Source organism: Chiloscyllium plagiosum, unplaced genomic scaffold (assembly GCF_037043375.1).
Source record: "Chiloscyllium plagiosum isolate Xiang-an unplaced genomic scaffold, Cpla_swu_hap1 HiC_scaffold_19, whole genome shotgun sequence".
Taxonomy (NCBI): Eukaryota; Metazoa; Chordata; class Chondrichthyes; order Orectolobiformes; family Hemiscylliidae; genus Chiloscyllium; species Chiloscyllium plagiosum.
In genome coordinates, this window is record NW_028270157.1 from 48740168 (window position 1) to 48762884 (window position 22717).

A 22717-nucleotide genomic window follows, 5' to 3' on the forward strand; every position below is an offset into this window, starting at 1 on the left:
TTGTGAGAATGACTATTCTCTGATTTATAGCAATATAGACTACAGCCAAGGAAAACTGTACCATTCATTCAAGAAAGCTCAACTCAGATCAATATTTGTCAAACTACTGACCAGAACATCCTAAGAGCTCCTCAACATGTGATCAGGATCCTTCCAGAAGCAAGACCAGAATACCGTGTCGAAGTGGGATTCTCTGCACATCACCATCTACAACTATGCACTCATTGTCTATAGGAAATGTTGCAGAATAGTCTGTAGTTTATTTAATTGAAATGGAGTCAGCTAAAGCATAAAAGGAGAGCTCTCAAACTGCAAACAAGCCCCACAAACAAAACTCAAATACTCTCAGTTGTCATAATCAAGTTTCAGCAGACTGTTTGCAATATCTTGCAAACTGAATCTGGGGATGTGAGAGAGCTGGATGAAGGAATTAAGAAAGCAACAGACTAAGCAATAATTAAACTGGCCCCCTTGAAGATAAGGACAGGGATGATCATCACTGAATCTAGATATAACACTACCTCAAACTCTAAACAGAGAACAGTGCACTGAAGAAGTTCTCAGTGGTACTGCAGACACACCAGTCATGGAGAAGCTGGACAGTGAGTTCATGATTGTGGAGTTCAGCAAAGAAAATGACCATCTTGCACTGGTAAAGCTGCTGGAAGCAATGGCATTCCACCTGAAATCATCAAAAGTAGAAAACCCACACTACTGCAGCCTGTCTGAAAGAAAACTGGTGTCTGAAGATATGCATGCCACAAACCTTATGCAGAAACAAGGGGAAATCGTAATTACTCAATGACCAAGGCATTTCCTTGGTAAGTATTGTGGGAAGCTCTTGGCTTGCTTTGATTGGACAAAGTTGCAGCATCTAGGATTGAGCATATATCTTGAATATTAATCTAACAGAGCTGATACATTGACGATTGACATTACTTTCTCATTTTGGCAGTTACAGAAGAAGTGCCACAGAAATATAGATCATTCTAATTATGGACTTTACATGAAATGAGACAGACTCTTCGAACTACTGCATAACATAGGCAGCTCACCTGAACTCCTGAGATTGTTTCTTCAAGGACATGCAGCATTCCTTCAGGTTACAATGGAACAACATCAGACACTTTCAAGATCTGCACTGGAGTAAAGCAGGGCTGTGACCTGGCACCAACCCACTTCTGCATATTCTTTGCCAAAGAATATGATTATGTTTTGTACTATTGTACACTATTGCTTAACTGTACAATTGGACATTTGAATGAGGGTGTTTACCTGCATGCAGTGCTGACCACAAGTTGTTCAACGTGGCAAGACTGCATGCCAAGACCAAAGTGCAAAGTACTAGTCCACGACCTGTTTGCTACTGATGCCACACTGCCAGCTCATGGCAAATGTCACCTGCAGCAGCTTGTCCTCCCAAGTTGAACCAACAATCAGCATCAAGATACACTTAATGATAAGGACCTAGGGAGTGTCGCTGAAAATAGAGACCTTGGAGTGCAGATTCAGAGCTCCTTGAAAGTAGAGTCGCAGGTAGATAGGATAGTGAAGATGGCATTTGGTATGCTTTCCTTTATTGGTCAGAGTATGGAGTACAGAAGTTGGGAGGTCATGCTGCAGCTGTACAGGACATTGGTTAGGCCACTTTTGGAATATTGCATGCGATTCTGGTCTCCTTCCTATTGGAAGGGTATTGTGAAATTTGAAAGGGTTCAGAAAAGATTTACAAGAATGTTGCCAGGGTTATGGACTAGGTCAGACCACTCAAAACATTCATAAGCAGGCAGCCCCAGATCATAACTTTGTAATTTGTTTCAGTAAGTGTACAGTGAAAATTACCTGGAGTAAGTTAGCGAGGTTGACTACCAGGTTTTAAAACGGACAAAAATTTATTCACAAAATTACACAATGAAACACTAGGAACAGAATAAAGAACCCCTACAGAACTCAGTCTGTCCAAACCAGACTTAATCTGGAAAAATGCAAAAGTAGCAGGGTTGTTGTTATGGGTGATTTCAACTTTCCCAATATCAACTGGAACCTCCTTAGTGCAAATAGTTTGGATGGAGCCATTTTTGTCAGGTGTGTTCAGGAGGGTTTCCTTACAGACCGACGAGGGGAGAGGCCATTTTGGATTTGGTGTCGGCAACGAGCCAGGACAGGTGTCAGATCCTGCGGTGGGAGAGCACTTTGGTGAAAGTGATCACAACTGCCTCACATTTAGCATAGCCTTGGAGAGTGAAAGGTGCAGTTACCGAGGGAAGATATTTAATTGGGGAAAAGGAAATTATGACATTATCAGACAGGAGTTGGGAAGTACAGACTGGGAGCAATTGTTCCACAGAAAGGGCACAGCAGACATATGGAGACTATTTAAGGAGCAGTTGTTGTGATTGATACACAAATTTGTTCCTCTGAGACAGGTAAGAAGGGGTACAATTAAGGAATCTTGGATGACGAGAATAGAGGAGCTTCTCATCAAAAGGAAGAAGGCAGCTTACATAAGGTGGAGGAAGCAAGGATCTAGCACAGTTTTAGAGGATTACAGACTTGCTAGAAAGGAGCTCAGAAATGGACTGAGGAGAGCAGGAGGGGGCACAAGAAAGGTTTGGCAAGAAGAATTAGGGAGAACCCAATGGCGTTTTACTCATAGGTGAGGAATAAGAGAATGATCAGGGAGAAGGTAGGGTCGATCAAGGATAGCGGAGGGAACTTGTGGGTGGAGTCTGAGCAGGTAGGGGAAGTCCTAAATGAGTTTTTTGCTTTGGTTATCACCAAGGAAAGGGAATTTGTTGTAAATGAAAACTTAGATGAGATGGGATACAGTCTTGACCAGATCAAGATTGATGAAGATGATGAGCTAGAAATATTGGAAAATATTAAGATTGATAAGTCCCCAGTGCCACACCAGATTTATCCTAGGCTGCTCTGGGAAGTGAGAAAGGAGGTTGCTAAGCCGCTGGCAAGGATATTTGCCTCCTCACTCTCCACAGGAGTTGTACCAGAGGATTGGAAGGAGGCGAATGTTGTTCCACTTTTCAAGAAGGGTAATAGGGAAATCCCTGGCAATTACAGACCGGTCAGTCTCACGTCTGTGGTCAGCAAAGCTGTGAAAAGAATTCTCAGGGATAGGATTTATGACTATTTGGCAAAGGATAGTGTGATTAAAGGCAGTCAGCATGGCTTTGTGAGAGGCAGGTCATGCCTCACAAACCTTATTGAGTTCTTTGAGGAGGTGACAAGGCAGGTCGACAAAGGTCGAGCAGTGAATGTGGTGTATATGGACTTCAGCAAGGCATTTGATAAAGTTCCCCACGGTATGCTCATTCATTAAGTCAGGAAGTATGGGATACAGGGAGATTTGGCTATCTGGATTCAGAATTGGCTGGCTGACTTGGATGAGGAGGTTGAGGAGTGGGTTAGTAACTTTGCGGATGACACAAAGGTTGGAGGTGTCGTCGATAGTATAGAGGGCACTCCAAAGCCTCCACATTCTTTCATGTAATGTGTTGACCAGAAATGTACGCAATACTCTTAAGTTCCACCTAACCAGTCTTATAAAGCTGCAACATGACATCCTGACTCTTGTACTTCATGCCCTGACTAATAAAGGCAAGTATGCTACATAATTTCTTTACCACACTCTCTACTTGCAGGAAGCCACTTGCAGGGAGCTATGGACTTGAACCCCATGATCCTTCTGTACATCAATGCTGTTCAGGGACCTGCTATTAACTGTATACTTTTCTTTAACATTTGATTTCCCAAAGTGCAGCACTTCACACTTACCCAGATTAAACTCCATCAGTCATTTCTCGGCACATTATTCAGTTAATCAGCTAAGTGGTTGATTTTATTTATGTTTTATATGTTTGATACATAGGTTTAATTTTTTTTCCCACTTTAACACTATATTCCACAGGTAGTGAAAGATAGTTTATTAAAACGTCCTTTTTTTCAGCTTATTATTATTAAGGACATAAAGTACAGAATGAGATGGCTAGTAGAATTAAAAAGTTATTACCCAGCAAGATCAGTCAGATAGATGGGTGACTGTAAGAAAAGCTAAGAAGGTAGTTCAAAAGTCTCTGGTAGCTATTCCTCTGTCAAATAGATATTCAGCTTTTGGAACTGCTGAAGGGGATAATCCTTCTGAGGAAAATGGAAGGACCAGTCAGTCAGTTATTGGACACTTAGAAAGATTCTTATGTTAGGCAGCATTTGACAAGATTTAATAGAATTATTGTTATAGGGGAGTCTCCTGTCAGGGGCCGAGACAGGAGATTCTGTGGCAGTGAACATAAATTTAGGATGGTTTGCTGCTTTCCTGTTGCTAGGATAAAGGGCATCTCTAAATGTTTCAAGCATATTGTGAAAGGTGAGTTTGAGAAGCCATAAATTATTGTACACATTGGTAGCAATGACAGTTTTAGGAAAAGATTAAAGCAGTACAGAGTGAATTTAGGAGGTTGGGTAGAAGCTTAAAAAATAAACCTTAAAAGATAGTAATCTCTGGTTTACTCCCAATGCCAAACTCAAAAAAAGGAAGAAATAAAAGATTAAAGGAGATAAATCAATGGCTGAAGAAATGGTGTATTGTTCAGGAAATCAGATTTTTGGACAATTGAAATGTCCTTTGGGACAGAAAAGACCTGTTCAGAAAGGAAGAGTCTAATTTAAACTGGAAAGGGACAAATACCTTAGCAGGGAGACTTTATGCTGATGGAGAAAGGGAGTGGAGGAATTCTAAGTAGCGGTTTAAATGGAAGGATTGATGGGAAAGAGAGCAAATCAATGTGAGGAGAGCAAGTCAATTAGAAAAGAAAGACAAGAGATTTAGTATGTCCTAACTCTAAAGAATTAAATTGCATTTATTTCAATGTAAGAGGTCTTATAAGTATGGCTGATGAACTCGGGGCAATTTTAAAAACATGGGATTTGGGATGACATAGCTATTACAGAAATTTGGCTGAGAGATGTACAAGAGTGGCAGCTCAATCTTCTAGCTTTTAGACACTATAGGAAAGGAGGCAAGAAAGGGTGGGGGCATTTTTGATTAAGGAATATATTACTGCTGTAACTAGGGAAGATATTTCTGAAAAATTGTCCAGTGAATATATGTGGGTTGATATTACAAATACAAAAGGAACGATCTCTTTGATTGGATTGTACTATAGGCCTCACAATAGAAAGATAAAAATTTAAAAATAAATGCGCACTCCATCCTCTCCCAAGATAGAGATAGAACTATTACAATTCCAACTCTTCACTCTGACATGAATGATCACCCTGAATCCCACACTCTACCCAATTTCCTGGATTTGCACTGCTGTTTTTCTATGGCTTACTGATTAAAATTAAGACGCAATACTCAAATGCACAGCCACACTAAACATGTGATACTATTTTGATGTGATTACATCAAACTCTATGGTACTCACATGGAAATTTAGCTTAATATTCAGTTTCTATTTTGATGTCCATGTTGCAGTGATGGAAGGCTTAGATTCTTATAGGCTCCTGACAGCCTTACCCCCTACCGCATTTCTCCCAGTGTACAACACCATCCTCTATTGAACTTTGCCCACTTGCAAATTTTATCTCGCTCTACGGGCGGCACAGTGGTTTGGGTGGCACAGTGGCTCAGTGGTTAGCACTGAAGCCTCACAACACCAGGGTCCCAGGTTCAATTCCAGCCTCGGTGACTGTCTGTGTGAAGTTTGCACATTCTCCCCATGTCTGCGTGGGTTTCCTCCGGGTGCTCCAGTTTCCTCCCACAGTCCAAACATGTGAAGGTCAGGTGAATTGGCCATGCTAAATTGCCCATAGTGTTAGGTACATTAGTCAGAGGGAAATGGGACTGGGTGGGTTATTGTTCAAAGGGTCGTGTGGACTTGTTGGGCCGAAGGGCCTGTTTCCACACTGTAGGAATCTAACCTAATCTACCATAGTTTCCTGGCAATAACATTATATTTGACAATTTCAATCCTAATGCCTAAAACATTTGAAAGTTAGACCAAATTATGTTTCTGTTTTTTAAATGGAGTCCTTTAAATATAATTTGATTTAGACAACACCCCACTCAGAAGCATGTTTTCAGTTTGATAATAGTTCCCCAATTACTACACATATTTTTGCTCCTTGAACCAGTTCTTAACTTCCTCTGGGTTGTAAGATGTAAATCATGGTATATATTTCCTTAAGCTCATGCAATATTAACACAGAGCTTGAGAGTTTGGATATAAGCAATCAAAATTGTCAATTTTGAATATTACTTCTTCAAAACAACCAAGCAGGTTTGTCAAGCAGGATCCTTCCCTTCAAAACATTACATTTTCTTCTATCCACAAGTGATTGGCAATATTATACAACCATAAGATTAATGATTCTGTTTTGAGTTTTGTCACTTTTTTTTCCAATCCAATGGGACTCTGTGTTTACCATTTTTAAGATGACCATAAGCACTTTGTGTATTTTAATCTCACCTCATATCCTGATATTTGCCTTTGGGATTTAATTGGTTTGAACCAGTCTCTGATCAACCCAACAAACTGATTAAATTACCCACGAACTCTCCTGTGATGGGTAGCCATATTATTAGTGTTTCCTTTAGTGAATACTTCAAGCAGCAAACGTTTAGTAAACATACATACTAGCTGTGAGATTAACAAAAGCTGACCAGTTGTTCAAAAAAAAACACTTGCACAGTCCCAAACGACAACCCAAAAATGACCTTGAATATTATAAAGCAAAACAAGTAATTATACAAAAAGTCCAAAGGGACATATACTTGTAACTTAAAACTTTCTTCTACACTGGAGGAACAAAAAAACACGAGTACTCAAAAGGTTGAAAGGAGGCTGGATTAATTAGGCACAAAAAATATTCCCAGAATGCTTTGTGTCTTGCAATATTTTCTCAAAATTGTGCTGTTTTATAGGATAGGTTTTTCCCCACATCTTAGAGTTCACAATGGATAAGCTGGCCAATTCCACCCCGCCTGTATAAACTCTCCCACATTCTGAATGGATACAGATGGTTATTAGACTAGATTCCCTACAGTGTGGAAACAGGCCCTTTGGCCAACCACTCCACACTGACGTTCCGAAGAGTAACCCACCCAGACCCATTTCCATCTGACTAATGTACCTAACACTATGGGCAAATTAGTATGGCCAATTCACCTGACCTGCACATCTTTGGACTGTGGGAGGTAACCAGAGCACCTGGAGGAAACCCACGCAGACACAGGGAGAATGTGTAAACTCCACACAGGCAGTCGCCTGAGGCTGGAATTGAACCTGGGACCCTGGTGCTGTGAGGTTTCAGTGCTAATCACTGAGCCACCGTGCTGCCCCACTACTTTGTTATGTGAACAAAGTAGTGAATCAATAATGAAATAACCACCAAAAAGATATTAAAACTACTAAAATAAATTATAAAACATTAATTAAGCTAGTAAATGCTAATGTTTTCTAGAAATAAACTGCTTTAAAAAAAGACTAAATTAAGAAACACTCACTTTCCCTTAGAATGTGGAGAAACCCCATCTCTTGCCCATCCCTGAGATGTGGTTGTATGCATTCTTGTGTAGAGTAGCTTTTTGTCATTTTTACCATATACAACTGAAACAGTAAAAAATGAGACAGCATTCCTCCAGGACCAAGTGTACTACATGATCAGCACAAACTACACACTCATACACGGCATAAAGTGCATAAGAAATGCAAAATAACGCAACTTACCGTGTAATAGAAGAATGATGGATAATCCACATTTTCCAGCAGCAATTTGGAGAACTTCAGATGGGAAAAAGTACGATCATGCTATGTTAAGGAGCCTGATGGCTTAGAGGAAGAAAGTGTTGCACAGTCTGGCCATGAGAGACCGAATGCTCCAGTATCTTCTGCCAGATGGCAGGAGGGAGAAGAGTTTGAGTGAGGGGTATGTGGGGTCTTCCACAATGCTCTTAGCCTTTCGGATGCAGGGTGTGGTGTAAGCATTATTGATGATGGTATCCCAAAATGCTATCACGGATGGGAATTCCAAGATTCTGATTTAAGGACAGTGAAAAAACTGATATGCATCAGTAATTTTCACACTAGTGTGTCGCAACAAGGTGAGTAGCGTGCCATAAAATTTTCAGCAAGCAATGCTGCTTTAACTGAGCTTCAAGATTGCATCCATGCTCATAATCTCCTCCAGAGCCTTGATGGCTATTATTGAAGCCAGTATCTGCTGAGATCATGTGCCCCTACATCGACTGCACATGCACAAATCTCCAGAGCCACATGTGAATAGATTTGAGAAAGGTGTGTATTGGAATGGTTTGTCTCATTGGAGTATGTCTTGATATTAAAAAGGTTTGGAATCACTGATAAATATTCAAGTTGCTACTTAGGTGACAGTATTCCCAAAACATTGACTATCAAAAAAGGACAAAAGCAGCAAAGTCACAGTCTGTACTAGCCCACAGCAGGCTCTAAATAATATCCAGTAGGAGAGAATGTTTGCAGCACGTGCTTTCCAGTCCATCACCATTCGAACAATAAATAATACAACTTTTTCCCCGATAATCAGTGGCACTACCATAACAAAGTCTGTCAGAGTCAATGTTGAGAGTTACCAATGACCAGAAGTGTTCCCAGTTGTTTCAACACAGAAGCAACACAAATTCTAGTTAGTCTGTAGTAAGTGGCTCGCCTCCTGGTTACCAAAATCCTCTACATCAGCTACAAGTCTCAGGTTAGGAGTGTGATAGAATACTTACCACTTTACTGGATGAATCCAGCTGAAATAACACTCAAAGTTCAAAACCAGCCAGGTCAGAGCAATAAAACATTTAAAATTAAAAACACATTTTTTTGAAAGTTACTTTCAATGCAGTGACTTGAACCTAAGTAGTAATCGACTTTAGTGAACAACTTTGCATTGATGTAAAAGTGGCAATGTAACTGCAGTGTAGTTATTTTTTGTTTAGGCTGTATAATCTAGGCATGACATATAGCTGAAACCAGATGATGAAGATACAATGGTTTTTTTAAATGCGTTTAATAATAATCTTGAAATTTTATTTACATTTGATTATTTGAAGTAGCGACTATTATGCAGAAAGTGTTCAATCTTAATATTTCACAACTTCTTCCAATACTGTTCAAGACTCCTCACTATTTGTCTGAAAATATATGACATAACCCAACATCAAAATGCTCATCAAAATCACAAATAAAACAGGGGCAGCATGGTGGCACGGTGGTTAGCACCGCTGCCTCACAGCACCAGGGACCCAGGTTTGATTCCAGCCTTGGGCGACTGTCTGTGTGGAGTTTGCACATTTTCTCTGTGTCGGTGTGGATTTCCTCCCACAATGCAAAGATGTGCAGGTTAGGTGAATTGGCTATGCTAAATTGCCCAAAGTGTTCAGGGAAGTGTAGGTCTGGTGCATTAGTAACAGGTAAATGTAGAGGAATGGGTTTGGGTGGAATGCTCTTCGGAGGGTCAGTGTGGACTTGTTGGGGCCGAAGGGCCTGTTTCCACATGGTAGGGATTCTATGATCTCCTATGATGATCCCGTGAGATTCAGATGTTCACATATATAATCAAACTGAGCTCACTAGGTTGCTCATGCACTCAATTACTTATTCATTCTCATTAACACACTGAGCCACCAGTGTCTGCATGCACACAGTGCTCTAATTCATTTACATGCTCATAAGTTGGTAAAATCAAATAGTGTGCATAAATTCTCATCCTTAATGTTGGGGGGGGGGGGGGCACAAATTATGGCAGGGCAAAAATATCAGCAACCATAGTCGGCCAGAAGTCCAAACTGTGATCCATCTTGACCTCCATTTGAGTTCGCCAGCATTAGGGATGTCAATCTTCAGTCAATCTAATTCACTTCAGATGATAGCAAGAAATGACTGAAGATACTGCAGAAGGTTATGAGCCCTGACAACATTCAGCAATAGTATTTAAATCTGTTCCTCAGAACTAGCTGTGCCCCATTCCAAGCTGTTCCGATATAGCCACAACACTGGCTATTGGCATCTATCTAGCAATGTGAAAAATTGACCAGAAATGCCCTGACCATGAAAAACAGGACCAATTCTATGAAGCCAATTACTGTCCCATTAGTCAACTCCTGATCATCAGCAAAGTGATGGAAGTGGTAATTGGCAATGCTCAGTAATAATGTGCTCATTAATACCTGTATTCAGTGTGGTTTCTACCAGACCACTAAGTCCATTAGCTTGTTAAAGCTTTGCTCTAAACATGGACAAAGAGTTGAACTCCAGAGGTGAGGTGAGAGTGACTGCTGTTGATATCAAGGTCACAGTTGACTAACTGTGTCATTTGGATAATGTGTCAATAAGAATCTGGGTATGGTGAATACTCTCTGTTCATTTGAAATATACCAAGCAAAAGGGAAGATGGCTGAGGTTGAACCAAGATGAACCATTACAACTGGTGGAGTTTCTTAGGTCAGTGCCCTAGGTCCAACTATCTTTAGGTGCTTTGTCAATTAGTTCCCATCAATCATAAGGTCAGAATTGGGGATGTTCACTGATGATTGCACAATTTGTGACACCATTTGTGCCTCCTCAGATGTTGATGCAGTCTCTGTCCATATGCATAAAGAAAGGGACAACTTTCAGGCTTGGGTTGATAACTGGCAAATAATATTCATGCCAAGCAATGACCATCTCCAACAAACAGAGTAGAAACATTGCCTTTTGACATTCAAAAGAATCAAGAACAGGCCAGGGGCTAGGAATTCTACATGAGTAATTTATCGACTTTCTCTCTGTCTACCATGTTCAAAATACAAGACAGCAGAATGATAGAACATTCTTCACTTGCCTGGATGAATATAGTTCCATCAGTATTCAAGAGGTTCAACACCATCTAGGATAAAGAACCCACTTGAATCCAATACCTTCAACATTCACTGCCTCTACCACCAATGCACAGTGACAGCAGTGTGTACCATCTACAAGATGCACTGCAGCAACTTACTAAGACTCCTTTGACAGTAGCATCCAAACTCATGGCATCTACCATCTCAAAGAACAAGGGCAGAAGATAAACGGGGACACCACTGCCACAAATTCCCTTCCAAGCCACAGATCATCTTGACTTAGAACAATATCACTCTCACTGGGTTCAAATTGTTAGGACTCCCTTTATAACAGCGCTTTGGGTGTACCTACATGTGGACTGCAGCAATTAAGAAGGCTACTCACCACCACCTCCTCAAAGACAATTAGGGCAAGGCAGAAAATACCGGCCCAGCCAGTGACACCCATTTTCTGTGAAAAAACTAGAAGATGAACTCAGATGTGAAATCACCTAAAGCATATATTAGGTAAAAAGTATAAACTAACATTGCTTCTGCTTTGGAACCCATTGTAACTAAGTGAAATTTAAACATTGCTGATGCTCACTCTTTAAATTCTTATAAATAACAGAGGATCAGCAGTCTATCAGAATACTAGAGAGTGAAGTTCTTCTGGAGCAGAGAACTTTACGTTCAAAACTTCCCAGTTTGAACTGTGATGAAATATCTCAGTGGTTTAAGGGGGAATAAATGCTGAGGAGGAAGGGGAGCGTGGAGAATAAAAGTAGAGGAGGAAGAAAATTTGTATTGAAATCGTGCTTCCTCATATTCAGGCATCCAAAAGTACTTGACAATTAATGAGGTGCTTCTGAAATGTAGAATGCTGCTAAAAGAAGCATTGTTAAAAGGGTAGGATTTGAAGGGGGAGTGGTGAGGAAGTAGTGAAGGGGTTTCCACAGGTAATTCTGAGGTCTCAGGGTAGAGATGAGGTTTTTGACTGGAAAACACTGCAGAAGTAGGAAAGTATTTGGTCAGGCGGGGGTTAATTATTTGAATTTTGAGTTTAATATTTTGGAAAATAGTGAGCAAAATGTAAGCAACTTTATTCTACACATTTCCTCATTTTTGGTAAGCATATGAAAATTAAACATCTGGCTCAGATGCTTTGGGTGTATTAAGTTTGTTATTTTTAATGGAGCGCTGAATAGGAAAGATAGATGTTCACGCGGCTTCATCAGGCATTTCTTTTGTTTGGCAGTTTCCCCTCTGCTGAAGCTGATGTACATTTTACAGACAACCCGCTAACCTCCAGCACACTGTCATTATTCATGTGAGCCCAGACGTAAGTGCTGGCAGGTTTCCCTGACCACTGGTGGCCACACAGCCGAGCCCATTCCACTACCCACCCAACATTCAGACAAATGCACTATCCAATAGAGGTCTCCGGGGAGTCATCTGCAACTTGGCTCGTTTCCTCTTCTGGAGCCCAGGAATGTGAACGGAAATCCCTGCACAAATTTAGCACTGGCTGGGAGATTGAACTCTCATCATTTGTGGTCTGTACGGTGGAATTTCACACCACAGTTCCAACTGATCCAGATCAAAATGCCTCAAAGTGGTAATGAGAGATCGAACAAGTGAATCGGGATTTCTAAATACTGAACACGGATTGGGACAAAGACAATGGGTATCGGGATTGGAGTTTCTCTGTCATGGGAACAGATGGTACATTGAAATTGAGTAAATGGAACAAGATTTCTGTGGAATGGGCTGACTGGTTATAAATTAGGATTGTGCACTCGACAAGATTTACATATAACCGGAAATGGGTGATATTTTGCAATTTAACCCAGGATTAAACAGTTATTGATCTTTTAGGCGATTAATTTTTCTATGTCAAATCCTACTGCTCTTCAGCTAAAACCTTAACGATCGAATAGAACTGGCATGTGCTGACTGTCGCCCAGTCACAACCCGGTCAGAGAGACAGTGTTCCCCCAAAGTTGCAGACTGGCCTGCAGTTACAGCGTTCTGCCAGCGAGAGGCAACATTCGCTACAGGTTCGCTCTGGGATTTCAGCACTTTTTGAAATCCGATCGTGCGAATTCAGAAAGTTCTGCGGATGAATGAACTTGGTTTTGCATCTGAAGAACCTGGATACGATTGGTTTTCTGGAATCTCCCTACTCTCTGCTTTGCTGCATGAAATTCAGCCACTCACATATTTCAAACTTCATTGGTTTGACCTAAATCACTCGCAGTGGGTTCACTTCGGGGCACATCATAGACCGATCATTTCCACAAATATTTCCGGTGAAAACTGTTGAATCGTTTAATTTTAATTTTTTTTTTTAACAGTTGTAACGATTTTTTTGACCGAGCCCCAGTACATACTTAACGACGCATGATCTGAGATGATTGATAACGTGTTCAAGACTGGGTTTTGAATATTGGCAATCGGTCGGGCAGACTACCCTCGTTGTGAAAGAATTTACGGAATCACTTACGCAGATAAACCACTCTATTGTAGGTCTCTCAGCGGATCCAAAAGAATTACTTTCAATTGAAAATAAAACAACCGTGATCCAGGAGTAGTCTGTGGGTAACACTGTGAGAACAACAAACTGTAACAAAACATAGTGCTGTCATCTCTTTCTGGGGTTTGTGTAGGATTCCTAAAGCACTGCCAACAGTGTCCACCTCTAAACTACAGCCAGCCCTGCGGTAAGACCGGCACTGAGCTGAGGATGGGCCGGCAGTGAGCTGAGGCGACAGTGGCGATGGAGCGGCAGTGAGCAGCTCTCAAGTGAAAAGGAGGGCGACTTGTCTGAGCTAGGGCCCGCAGACTGACTGCGAGCAGATCTGGTTTTAATCAACAAAACTGAACAATATCCCCTTTATCTGAACCATTTCGAATACTTGCACACTTCACCTATCTTCAGTGTGAATCTATACGTCTGGAAAGAACTTTTGCAGCAATTCAAAAAATATTTGGGTCTAAAGTGCTTTTTAAAGTCTTAGAAAGGTAGCTATTGTTTAATATGGTAGTTCTAAATGCTTTCGATAAAAACCCTGAGTTGAGCATCACTGGCAGTTATCTAAGCGGTCTACAAGGTTTAGCGACAAACACCATTCGCACTCAAAGATGTAACGGGTGTTCTCACAAAGCCTCCGGTATGAAGTTTGAGGAAATCCCTGAACTGCTCAGGGCTGCTGGTGGAACGCGACATTTTGCGAGCGGTCCTCCCGAACGCGGCTGTTTGTTTAAAGGACTTTCTGAAGTGATTTAATGAGCCAGAAAATGAGTTGCAGCGACGGACTGGTCCGGACAGAATATGGGACTGGACAGCGTACACCCCCGCCACCCTCCCCCCCACCCCCCCAAAGGGAACAGAACTCAATCAGCTGGCCGGGGGTGTATGGAAACCGACTCTGGGCCTTTCCGCTGTGTACACACACACACCCAGCACACAGATGGATCAATCTCAGGCTGTTCACTGAGAGCTTCCTTATCCGTCCCGTTCAATACAACAAGCATCCAGCACAGCCGGTCTCAGCCCAACGCCGATCACAGGCCAGCTGGGAGCTGCATGGGTGACACTGCCCGGCAGAGGAGCTCATGTCAAAACGCTCTCTTCATTGGCTGCAGTGGAGATCTGTATTTTGTTGGGGAGGATGGATGGTAAATGCCCTGAAACTGAGAGTCCATGAGCTGGTTGTCTCGAGAATGACCGCCCAATAGTTTGGTCCGAAAAGCTGCTGTATGGAGATGTACCTCGCAGCAACATTCACACTTAACCGGTGTGTGCAGGAACACCATACACAGGACAAACTAAACACGGTTAAAGTTGAACAAATGTACAGTCTGGAATACAAGGTGGTAAAGTGTTTGTAAAGAAAAACCAAGGCACTGGTTGAATGAGATATTGAAAGAAAGTTTAAACGACATTCTGCTTCAGCTTAAAACATTCTTTCCAGGGGTTTCTGTTTCACACCACAGATTCAATGAAATACTTTTGAAGATGTGAACTCAGATGTAAAGAAAACGAGACTGTCTAGGAACAGTAATGAGGTTACTTCCATTGGGAACATGTAAAGGGAAGTGAAGCATGTAGGGAAAGGTAGGATCGGTAGGATGAGTGATAAAGATATCTTAACGTTCTGTCTGAAACCTGCAAACACAAACTCCAAACAAAGTCAAACAAATAGCTATATGATGCGAGGACTACACAGCACTCGTTCTGCAGCACTCCGCGATGAAGTACAAACAGCAACGATAAGGCCAAATCCAACAAACTAACGTTTCACCTCCATCCATGGCACCTCTCATTCAGTTTAATAGTACTCGCTTCATGAAAAGAAATGGAGCAGAGGAGAGGTAAATACTCACCTGCATTTTCAGGGTCAGGATATCCCGGCTAAATATCCAGGCTGCTGGGATTAATCAGAGTTGCTGTGATGTGCCGTATCGAATCTAACGGTCAGGATGAAGCAGTCAGGGTAAGCACGGACGGAGCAGTTGGTCCTCAGGAGCCCAGGGCAGATAAAAGAATCGAGCTGGACTGTGTCAGCATTGCACCTGTTAGTGGAACTCTTTCAGGTTTAGATCCATAACCCCACCCCAACTCCAGCCCACGACAGGATCCGTGCTCCTCAGATTCTTGCTCCAACCCTTGAACTCTTCTCAATTCCCCCCTCACACAGTTGGCCGATCTCTTTTTTTACACTGCAATATTGACACTTGGCGTCTTCTACCTCTTTCTCCCACTCTTGTCCCGTTAATGGAGTTCGATGTAAAGTTTGCAAGCCTGTCCCTCGGTTTTATATTTGATTTTAATGTTATTTGACTTTCCCTGCAGTCTAGTATACCTGAGGGACAATTTATTTTTTGTCAAATCGAGTGCCACTTCATCAGTGTGAGAGTTTGTCTGTTGCTGTGTGGCAGTCTGGTCTGTCAGAGCCTTGTAATGTTGGAGCGCGGTTCAGCCATTTCACGATTAGCTCTCACAGGGATCGCTTAGAAAATGCTGAAAACGTGAATCCACTCGAAACAAGTCAGAGAGAAAAGAAAATCTCAGAAGGAGCTACTCCCCCGAGTGTTCGGTCTAGTTTAGATCTCGAGCGGCAGTAAACCGATTGAATGGCCACTTGTAGTGCACCGAGCTACGGTCACTCGGCTCCCCACTCGAGTTCCCAGTTTTCTCCAACTGGCTACTTTGGTTCACACATACACCCCTCCGTTTGACAAAGTAACTCATCCAGCAGTCCAAGAATTGTGTTCAACTGACGTCCACTCTCAGCCGGGGCCAGGTACAGCTCTGAAATGCACCAACAGCTGAACGTGCAAACTTCTACAAAACTTATTGTAAAAGTTTTCAAAAACTTTTTTTGTTGTTGTTGCCTTTCTAAAGAAGAAACTCCGCTTTATCTTGGTGGCGCTTTCTCTCTGCCGTTTGGATCAGTGAAGGCTGCTCTCGTTTCTGCTTCGTTCAGGGGACGCTGTGCTCGCCTTCCGTCCTGTGTGCTGAGGGTCGCTGGCGGCGGGTCAGGCTGCTCCACTTGGACTGAGCACTTTGACAAAGCGCAGCTCCCGAACTCCCACTGACACTGCTACCTGAGACCCAGCACCGCGCCTGCGCACTGCCCGCCTTGCGCACAGCCCATTGGCAGGTTAACGCCTTAAAGCGAGACTGTCCCGGATCTTTCAATATAAAGTAAGTCACACAAAAAAAAACAAACACAGCATTACAGTTAAAGCTTCATTTTTAAAAAAATATAAAGCTGGAGAGTAGAAGGAGTTAGCATCTGCATATTTTATCAGAGCTAAAACCTCAAAGTAATCCGAGAAGATCAGAGTTTCTGGTCCCCTACTTTTAGGCGTGCTTTAATGTCTGCATAGTCTTTACAACATTGACAATTACAGATGATAATATGTAGAGAAAGCAGTTAACACATTAAGACATATCACCACAAATTCTGAAGGCATCTCACAGGTCACCCACACTTCCTACATTATCCAAACGACTCTTGTCTGTTCAGTGCCTAGGGCTGAGTTTTGATACTCGATTTTCCTTAATTTCCTTATCTAATTTTTAGTCTTTACCTCTCATTTAACCCAAGTGACTCTGATAAAAGAACGGTGAAGTATTGTATTCCCGTCTTTCCCACAAAGTGAATATCAGCGAATTTTCTCTCAGGATAAATTCGATACCCCATGTTAAACCAAATTGTTTTCTTTTTTTAAATGCCATTCTAAATTTTTGAACATTTTTTATGTTAATGTTTATTAGTCTCTTGAAGATTTTTGGGGAGGGGAGTTCTTTAATTACTGTGTGTGGTGACTGTCGAATTTCCATGTTCCATGTATTGATCAGCTGAGTTAGTTCACGAGATAGCTGACAATAGTTTATTCCTAAGTACAGTGTTTTGGAGGATTGTAATACACAGTGCACAGACACATAATAATATTCAGGTGTATGTATCCACACGTAACAGTACGTGTGTTTTATCACTAAAAAGTCAAATACACAAACACCAACTTATACTTTACATAAACATGAGTATACGGAGTTCAAATACACAACCAGAAACAGAGTACAATTATCTTGATATACGTATGTCTACATACATGTCCATGCACATATATGTTAGTATGGCGTTGCATTTATACATGAACAATTGGTTCAAGTTACATCATAGTATGCCTTGCTCATTGTGCATTCTTAAGGCCACGTTCTGTATTGGTCTCGGGCAACACTTTATCGCATTTCTAAGAGAAGATGATGTGACTCCCTGGCGTTAAAAGTAACATCCAAGGAAAATATGCACCTGCGTTCCAATCAAAACGGTGGATTTCAGTTAACCTTTCCAAAATCATTATTCGCTGGTTATTTAATGAAGGCTATATACCAAGAGATCTGTGAGCAAGAGCTTCTGTCATTGAAAGGGTTCTTCTAGTTCAGTGGTAGTGTGCAATTCACGGAGGCCTACATTTAATTTCTAAGAGTTCCAGAGATGTGTCACAACAAACTGATTGAAATGTTTTAATATTCCTGAATCATTTAATGTTTGAATTCAACAGCTGCACTAGTTTTCGAAAACGGAAGCCCATTGTTGTGGGTATTTTGATTACACGAACTCACTTTACACGGTTTGGAGACGCCGGTGTTGGACTGGGCTGGACTAAATTAAAAATCACACAACACCAGGTTATAGTCCAACAGGTTTATTTGGAAGCACTAGCTTTCGGAGCGCTGCTCCTTCATCAGGTGGTCGTCACTATGACCTGGTATTGTGGGATTTTCACTTTACACGGGTTTGTTTTGGAGCGGAGATACTATTGGTTTCACTAACCTCTCGCTTACTTGTGTAAAATATGTGTGCTGTCGATTTGGTTGAGGTTTACAATTCGTTTCTGGTGCAGCTACGAGACACAACCCAACCCAACATGTCCTATTGTCAATCATACATTGGGTTGGTTAAAACGAAGTTTCCGAGGCTATTAATTCATCAAATAAACAAATGACATGATCAAAGAAATGTATATTTCAACTGGAACTATCATATTGAAGACGTGGACCCAGTACAAATCTAAATCTTGTTTGGTCTCTGCTGTCAAGTTACTGCTTGGATTTCTGCTAGGAGCTAACCAATTACTCGATGATTTGGGACTGGGGACGATACACGATCAGATACATCATGCTGTTTTCAGTGCAGGAAAATCAAAGAGTATTTACAACACGGAAAGAGATCATTCGCCCCATCCCATCCGCACCGGTAATCAAATATCCAGCTTTTTCTCGTCCCATTTTCCTAACACTTGGCACGATTGCATTGTATGCTATCGCAATCACGTGCTCATCTAAATAGTTCTTAAAGTCTTCACGGTTCCCGCCGCCACCATCCTTTTAGACAGTGAGTTCCAATAATCCATCCCCCTCTGAGTGAGAAGAAAATATCCTCAAATTTCCTCTAAACCTCCTGCTCCTGTGCCCCCGGTAGATAGAGAGAAACGTTTCTACCCTATGTCCCTCAGAACTTTGTACACTTCAATCAGGCGTTATCTCAGCCTTGATTAGAATGGTGCTGGAAAAGCACAGCAGCTAAGGCAGCAGGCAAAAGCCCTTCATCGGGAACAGAGGCAGGGTGCCTGTAGAGTGGAGAGATAAATGAGGGGGTGGGGGTGGGAATGGGGAGAAAGTAGCATAGAGTACAATAGGTGAGTGGGGGTGGGGATGGAGGTGATAGGTCAGAGAGGAGAGTGGGGAAAGGTAGCAAAGAGTACAATGGGTGAATGGGGGTGGGGATGAAGGTGATAGGTCAGAGGGGAGAGTGGAGTGGATAGGTGGGAAGGGAGATTGGCAGGTAGGACAGGTCATGGGGACAGTGCTGAGCTGGAAGGTTGGAGCTGGGGTGAGGTGGGGGAAGAGGAAATGAGGAAACTGGTGAAATCCACATTGATGCCCTGAGGTTGAAGTGTTCCGAGGCGGAAGATGAGGCATTCTTCCTCCAGGCGTCGGATGGTGAGGGAGCGGTGGTGGAGGAGGCCCAGGACCTGCATGTCCTTGGCAGAGTGGGAGGGGGAGTTGAAATGTTGGGCCACAGGGCAGTGTGGTTGATTGGTGCGGGTGTCCCAGAGATGTTCCCTAAAGTGCTCTGCTAGGAGGCGTCCGGTCTCCCCAATGTAGAGGAGACCACATCGGGAGCAACGGATACAATAAATGATATTGGTGGATGTGCAGGTAAAACTTTGATGGATGTGGAAGGCTCTTTTAGAGCCTTGGATGGAGGTGAGGGAGGAGGTGTGGGCACAGGTTTTGCAATTCCTGCAGTGGCAGGGGAGGGTGCACAGAACCCCCTGGTGTTCACCTCCGACAACATTTCTACCACCTCCAAACGGACCCCATTACCAGGGATATATTTCCCTCCCCACCCATTTCCACTTTCCACAAAGATCGTTCCCTCCATGACTACCTCGTCAGGTCCATGCCCCCCAACAACTCACCCTACCTTCCTGGCACCCCTGCCACCACTGAAATTGCAAAACCTGCACCCACACCTCCTCTGTCACCTCCATCCAATGCCCCAAAGGAGCCTTCCACATCCATCAAAGTTTCACCTGCACATCCACCAATGTCATTTATTGTATCCGTTGCTCCCGATGCGGTCTCCTCTACATTGGGGAGACTGGATGCCTCCTAGCAGAGCGCTTTAGGGAACATCTCCGGGACACCTGCACCAATCAACCCCACCAGCCTGTGGCCCAACATTTCAACTCCCCCTGCCACTCTGTCGAGGACATGCAGGTCCTGGGCCTCCTTCACCGCCGCTCCCTCACCACCCAACGCCTGGAGGAAGAACGCCTCATCTTCCGCCTCAGAACACTTCAACCCCAGGGCATCAATGTGGATTTCACCAGCTTTCTCATTTACCCTTCCCCCACCTCACCCCAGCTCCAGCCTTCCAGCTCAGCACCGCCCTCATGACCCAACCTATCTTCCTTTCCACCTACCCACTCCACCCTCCTGTCTGACCTATTACCTTCATCCCCACCCCCATTCACCCATTGTACTCTTTGCTACCTTCCCCCACCCTCCTTTCTGACCTATCACCTCCATTCCCACCCCCACCCCCTCTCTCATTTATCTCCCCACTCTGCAGGCACTCTGCCTCTATTCCTGATGAAGGGCTTTTGCCCAAAACGTCGATTTTCCTGCTCCTCGGATGCTGCCTGACCTGCTGTGCTTTTCCAGCACCACTCTGATCTAGTCTCTGGTTTCCAGCATCTGCAGTCCTTGTTTTTACCCGTTATCTCAGCCTTATCTACTCAAAGGCAAACAATCCCAGGCTATTAGTCTCTCTTCACAGGTGAATCATCGTAATTCGCGCAAATCCTTCATATAGTATGGCTACTGGAACTATACAGTACTCCAGCTGTGGTCTATCTAAATTTACATCCAGCTTCATGATAACCTCCTTGGAAGGACAATAATCCTGAAAGGGTTATATTTTTAATTATTTGATATGTCAAGTAACATTTAGTTCTCAAATCTTGCTCAGGGGATACATATGTGAAATATGTATGTATTTATTATATAATACCTGAGTATTTAATCAATGCAATAGAATTACTCAATGTTTATATAAAAAAAGATTATTGGAAGGCAAGGACAGCACCTAAGCATTCAGGTTATCTAATAACCAGGACTGAATCAAAGTCCACCAGAAATCTATCAATTCCGAAGAACAGTCTTTGGACTCAAAACTTTAACTTTGTTTCTCTCTCTCTCCACAGATGCTGCCAGTCCTGCTGGGATTCTCCAGCATTTTCCAGTTTCTATTTCAGAGTTCCAGCATTTGGAGTACACTTTATTGTATCAGATTAGCACACATCAATAAATTTTTATTCTATTGCATTGATTAATTCTCTGGTTTTATTACAGAAATGAGCAGGAAACAACAATAAAAATGTAACACATTTCTGAAGGATTATAGCGGTATTGTGGTTTATCTTTGCTATAGAACTTAGCATCCTGTCACCATCAATCATAATAACTTGCCAATATTGAATGTGCAGTGGTACCCAGTGCTGCAACTGTTGTATGTTCTAGTTACTGACCACTGGTGGCTTATAGTTGCCACCATTCCTTCCTTCTGAGCCTAAACCCTGTCAAATTTCCAATGGTAGAAGATTAACCACTATAGAATCTTAACAAGAAATGGCTTACATAGCAAAGTGGAATTTTCTTGTATGATAGCAAAAGGTACTAGTTAAATGGAATTATAACCATGAGGAACATGCATGTCATGTCAGGACCTCGGGCATGTTTCATTGTTTCTTCTCCCAATGAGAGGAAGTAGTGGAGGCTGGTACAATAACAACACTTAAAAGGCATCTGGATGGGTATATGAAGAGGAAGGGCTGAGAGGGATACCGGCCAAATGCTGGAAAATGGGACAAGATTAACTTAAAATATCTGGTTGGCATGGACGAGTTGGACCCAAAGGTCTGTTTCCATATGTACACCTCTTTGACTGTAGGACTGTCTGATACCATTAGGAGCTAATACAATATCAACATTAAATCTTTTACAACCATTACATTATACAATATTATATTGTACAAGGGGAGGCAGTGGCCTTGAGGTATTATTGTTAGACTATTAATCCAGCGACTCAGATGATGTTCTGGAGATAAGTGGATAAGATAAGATCCTCTCATAGCAAATGGTGGAATTTGAATTCAATAAAAATCTGGAATCAAGAGCTTCACAATGAACATGAAACAGTTATTGATTGTCAGGAAAACCCCATCTGGTTTACTAAGTCCTTTAGGGAAGGAAATCTGCTGTCCTTACTTGGTCTGGCCTACAGTGGTCAGACTTGGTCTGCAATCTTGTTGTTGACTCTTAACAGCCATCTGGACAATTAGTAATAGGCAACAAATTCTTTCCCAGCCAGTGTTGCCCACATCCTGTAAATATTTTTTAAAATCTCCCCCAAGCGTTTTTGCTCTTAGTTAGTAATTGTGCAGTAATGTACAGATAATGACTTTTCCATTTACCTCTGCCCTATCTTCCCTCAGGTTTCTGACTTCACAAATACAGTACATATGGTCTGGAGATTGCTCAATTCTTCCAGAATGCATTTCCTCCTAACTTGAAAGATTGGGAGATCTTTGACTTGAGGACTATTGATCTCAATTCTGATCTTGGCATTGATTGTTCTGTTAACAATTTTTCCACCAGAGGATCCTTTATCCCTTGAATATCTTTCACAAAGGATGTTGTTCCTGCTGACCCCAATTACTTTAACTGGAGGAACTTAAATCTCTTGGAATGCCTTCCTGCTAAAACAGATACTTGGCCATAACATA

At 42.3% G+C, this 22717-nt stretch overlaps 1 protein-coding gene across 1 annotated transcript in view; it reads right to left on the reverse strand.

Moving 5' to 3' along the window:
• wnt5b (wingless-type MMTV integration site family, member 5b) overlaps positions 1-16453 on the reverse strand; it is a 145168-nt gene extending 128715 nt beyond the window's left edge. Inside the window, exon 1 of the mRNA XM_043709313.2 lies at positions 15233-16453. Within this exon, the coding sequence (XP_043565248.1) occupies positions 15233-15238 (6 nt within the window). The 5' untranslated portion in view covers positions 15239-16453. The remainder of the gene's footprint in view (positions 1-15232) is intronic.
• Positions 16454-22717: the final 6264 nt, after the last annotated feature.